The sequence below is a fragment of the Anneissia japonica genome, unplaced genomic scaffold, assembly GCF_011630105.1.
Source record: "Anneissia japonica isolate Jap-2015-1 unplaced genomic scaffold, ASM1163010v1 scaffold5_len213053_cov157, whole genome shotgun sequence".
NCBI classification, from domain to species: Eukaryota; Metazoa; Echinodermata; class Crinoidea; order Comatulida; family Comatulidae; genus Anneissia; species Anneissia japonica.
The window spans coordinates 74,851-79,586 of record NW_022740246.1 but is presented as its reverse complement, the minus strand read 5'-3'; the positions used below and the strand labels follow the sequence as shown (position 1 = coordinate 79,586).

General features: G+C 33.5%; 1 protein-coding gene across 2 annotated transcripts in view; it reads left to right on the top strand.

Moving 5' to 3' along the window:
- The window catches only part of LOC117118217 (deoxyribonuclease-1-like), an 8,065-nt gene extending 4,692 nt beyond the window's left edge, over nucleotides 1-3,373 (top strand). For both annotated transcript variants that reach the window (XM_033262728.1, XM_033262729.1), the window contains exons 5-9: nucleotides 312-424; nucleotides 1,900-2,045; nucleotides 2,173-2,269; nucleotides 2,739-2,794; nucleotides 3,282-3,373. In XM_033262728.1, the coding sequence (XP_033118619.1) occupies nucleotides 312-424; nucleotides 1,900-2,045; nucleotides 2,173-2,269; nucleotides 2,739-2,786 (404 nt within the window). In that variant the 3' untranslated portion in view covers nucleotides 2,787-2,794; nucleotides 3,282-3,373. The remainder of the gene's footprint in view (nucleotides 1-311; nucleotides 425-1,899; nucleotides 2,046-2,172; nucleotides 2,270-2,738; nucleotides 2,795-3,281) is intronic.
- The last annotated feature ends 1,363 nt before the right edge of the window (nucleotides 3,374-4,736 follow it).

Genomic DNA, 4,736 nt, shown 5'->3' with positions numbered 1-4,736 from the left:
TTTATATATATATATATATCACTGCATTTCTTACACTGCGTAAAAAAAATAACTGAGCGAGATAACATGAAACATGCAATCTATCTTCTATCCCATGCTTTGTTCTGTTTATCAAAACTCAAATTCACATAGGGCCTACTACTAGGGGGTAAGGTAACCTATCTTCTTTTAGTGTTCATTTGTTACTATTTTTATCAAAACTAATCGAAAGTATTATTATTGTTATTAAATTTGGATGGTGTTAAATTTGATAGAGACATGTATAGCTGATAAATTAATATGTATCAACAATTTTATTGTTTATCTTTTAGTTGTGAAAGATTTTGCCATTGTCGGAATACACACAAAACCAACTGCAGCCTTTGAAGAAATCGACAGTTTAGCAGATGTTTATAGGGACATAATACAGAAGTGGGAGATTAATGTAATGATATATTATTCTACTGCTGCTGACGCTAATACTACTACCGGTGGTGGTGGTGGTACTACTACTACTACTGCTGCTGCTACTGCTACTACTACAAATACTACTGTTACTACTACTGCAGCTGCTGCTACTGTTGCTGTTGCAACTACTACCTACTACCTGCTGCCTACTATCTACTACCACCTACAAATGCTACTGCTGCTGCTACTGCTACTACCACCACCACCACTACCAATTGCTCAGCATGGATTTATTCCTAAGCGTTCTTGAACTACTAATTTAGCTAACTTTTTAATTCTTGCATATAATGCTCTCAATAACAACTCTCAGTGTGGTGTAATATATACTGACTTTTCAAAAGCATTTGACCGAGTTAATCACGATCTACTCATTTACAAGATCTCTAACTTCGGCGTTACTGGTAACTTATTGAAACTCCTTCGTAGCTATCTTACACATAGAGAACAGAGAGTTATTATTGATGGTGCTGCGTCTGAATGGAAATCGGTACAATCTGGTGTTCCTTAAGGCACTATTTTAGGCTCTTTATGTTTTAATCTTTTCGTCAATGACTTGCCTCATAATTTTACTTCGCAATGTCTATTATATGCTGATGACCTTAAATTGTTCCGACTGGTTATTAAGATTGACGATGCCAAATCTATTCAAGACGATTTAGATATATTGTACTTATTGTGCAACACTTGGGAAATATCCCTCAACTTAAACAAATGCAAGATTTTAAATATCACACTTAAACAAAGTAAATTTCTTTCCCTTATAATGTTAACGGCCACGTCTTGGAGGTCGTATATTTTCACCGTGACCTTGGTATTACTATTGGTTCTAAGTTGACTTTTAATGAGCATAAAACAAGTTTGCTGCAAAAGTAATATAATGCTAGGCCTAATTAAGCGCAAGTGTTGGAATATTACGAACCAAAAAGCATTAACTAATCTGTATTTTTTACTTGATAGACCTTATATCGAATTTAATTCTGTTATTTTTAATTGCATGTCTAAATACATGCCTTACTAAAATTAATTATTATTATTCAAAAACGATTTGTTAAATTTGTTTCTCGTACTTGTAATATCCCTTCCAATTATATCATTCTTCCTACATTAAGTTCTGGACTAAATTACCTTGATTCTCTCTCTTTTTATAATTGCGTTAATGGAGTTTATGGTTCTGATCTTATTTCCGTTTTTGGTTTATCTGTTAAAACTTATCGATGTCGTAATTCTATCAGTTCCTTATTCAATGTTAAATTTTCTCGTGTTAATGCTACTAAATTTAGTTTTATTGTTCGATTACCTAAATTGTATAACTCTCTTGTTGATAAAGATAATTCTATTGATATTTATTATGATTCATTTAAAACGTTTAAGCCTAAATTTAAGTTATATATTTAGATTTTTGACTGTTTTTGTAGTAATGAAAGTATAAATGATAGTACTTATTTTTTGCAGGATGTTATCATAGCAGGTGACTTAAACGCAGGATGTTCATATATCAAGAATTGGAAGGACAATCGCTTGAGGGACGACAGATTTACTTGGCTTATTGATGATAACGCAGATACAAATGTTGCACCATCCGCATGCGCATATGACAGGTAGATACCATACAGATAGAATTATTGATGTTCCTTCGATTATTGAGATTATTATAATTATCAATCATATATGTACTATTTATAGTTTGTATTGTTTGTATCATACAACTCTAATATTCAATTTCAGGTTTGTTATTGCTGGTCAAACCCTTAAGAAGAGTGTTAAGCCATGTTCAGCAAACACTTTTTATTTTAGCGCCATTTACGGACTCGAACTTGAACTTGTAAGTTTGCGTATCCTTAAATATAGACAAATAATTAAATTCAATACAATAAGACAATTTGTAGTTTGAACTGCGCGTGCTCGTATTAATGTCAATCGACATAAGCAAACATACACACAACATGTTTATGTCCATTGGCCTTAGATACGGGCACGCGCAGTTCAAACTACGAACTGACTTACTCAATTCAATGCTTCAGTATGCCATCAAGTTGCCATTATTCGCTAGCAAACGTTACATACAATACAAATTACAATAAATTATTTTAAGAGAAGATAGGTATGAATTGTCTGTAAAGGCATATAAAGGCGGGTGAATCGTCGTTAAGATTTACAAAGTACATTGCATATGAATACTTAGATACATACTTCTAATAATGCATATCCTTATCTTAAATCAAACACAATACCGTTCTGCTAATCTACAGATATTGATAATGTGCATGTCATTTTTATTGTTGTTGTTTTAGACAAAGGCGGTTAGCGACCACTTTCCCATCGAATTCACTCTTTCATAGGATCTCAGGTACAGTTAAGTTGATAAAATTTGATTTATCAGTAGTTTCCAGTCATTAAATATAGGAGATGCTCATTAAGCCAATTTGTGATAAAACTGTGCATGCTCTCTTCAAGGTCAGTCGACATAATCACTATGCACTCAGCACCGTCTAGTCTAGGCTAGCCCAAGAAGCTACTGCTAGTGCCTAGGCCTCAGCCTACCTACCGGTCGGTACCACGGTAGGCTTATGTCGACGATGGACCTCGATTGATCTTATATACGAGCATGAGCAGTTCAAACTACCAATTGGCTTATAAATTAGATCGTCTTTTGGCGCGTGGAGTGGCAGTTTGTGATACTAGAATTTTTTTTTTATAGAATACAGGATCCTGAAATTGAAATATAAAAATCTTAATAATTATCTATCATACGTCTCTATTTCCACTTTTGATTAATGTTGTGTAGTGTGGTAACGTGTAATATAAAATAATTATTATGTATTTTCTAATTTCAGTCATTTAGAAGTTGTGGATGAAGATATAGCTTTGGTTGAGAACATACTCGACGAATTGTAGAATACTGCCTAATAAAAATGTACAAAGATGCTTCATGCGTTAAAGAAGCCTATCATTTAGGAGTCATGTTCACTGCTTAACACTAATTGAATTCTATAGCGTTCTTGGTGTTTCTGTTGGCTTAAATAACATCGTTGTACTGCAAGCCCACTTTCACAGTTTCCATCCTATTAGCCTTAAACGTTCGTTAATATACAGTATAACCAGTTTCTTTGCATCAAACGAATTTGTTCCAATCATTTTGTCTATGAAGAGCAGCGTCTAATTTTATGAATTGCAACTATTATTTATCGATTATCAAAGATATAGCATTATGTAAGTCTCGTTTAGACCTTCTGCCTTACAGACCCAAAGTTAAAAATGATACAATTCCCATAATTCTTGATCACAGCCCTAAGATTAATTCATTAATCAATACACTTAAGAAAGATTATGATACTCTCAAACAAGAAAAATACTCGCCCATCCACCGCCCACAAAGTTTCTTCTATACCGGTTATATGCATTCAAAACTATTTAAACTTTAATAATTGAGATTAGGCATATATATCCTGATATAGATAGAATACCGATCGGCAGTGAAGGTCCTGATTTGCGAGAAGAAGAGCATGCGCACATACTCTTGGAAGCTCTGCTTCCAATCCAGTGTTAAATTGGCTATTCTGACGCCACCACACGGTTGTCACAATAGCAGGGGTGACGCCAGGGCCTGCCCGACGGAGGGGCTAAAGGCCCCGACAGGAGGGCTAGTGGAGCGAATCGAGTCTCACTTGGCTGGGGGCCAGGGGGGCCGCCTAGGGCCCCCGGTGGCAAGGCCCCCTGGAAGCCACGGATATTTGATGAATTATGGCGAATTTTTATTACTTATTTGATAGGCATCGAGTTACTATAATGTGACTTCATGTAGGCTATGCTTTCTAATGTTGACATCAGCTTCCAAAACCAAAACATTTTGAATAAAGCAAGAAACACAGAGTATGCAATGTAACCATCTAATTTATTTTCAAATCCTCATTCTTGAAAGTGAAATTCTATATTTTGGAAATTTTGTATGAAATCTGTCAACCAGGTTGTCATGGTCGAGGTTGCTTCACCTATCACGATGTATTCCAACCATCATGATGGTATCTAAATGAGCATTTGTCATAACAGAACGCAAATTATTTTTAATTAGTCTCATTGATTTATTATTATTATTATTATTATTATTATTATTATTTATTATTTATTATTATTATTATTATTATTATTATTATTATTATTATTATTATTATTATTATTATTATTATTATTATTATTATTATTATTATTACTATTACTATTATTACTATTACTATTATTACTATTACTATTATTACTATTACTATTACTATTACTATTACTATTACTATTAC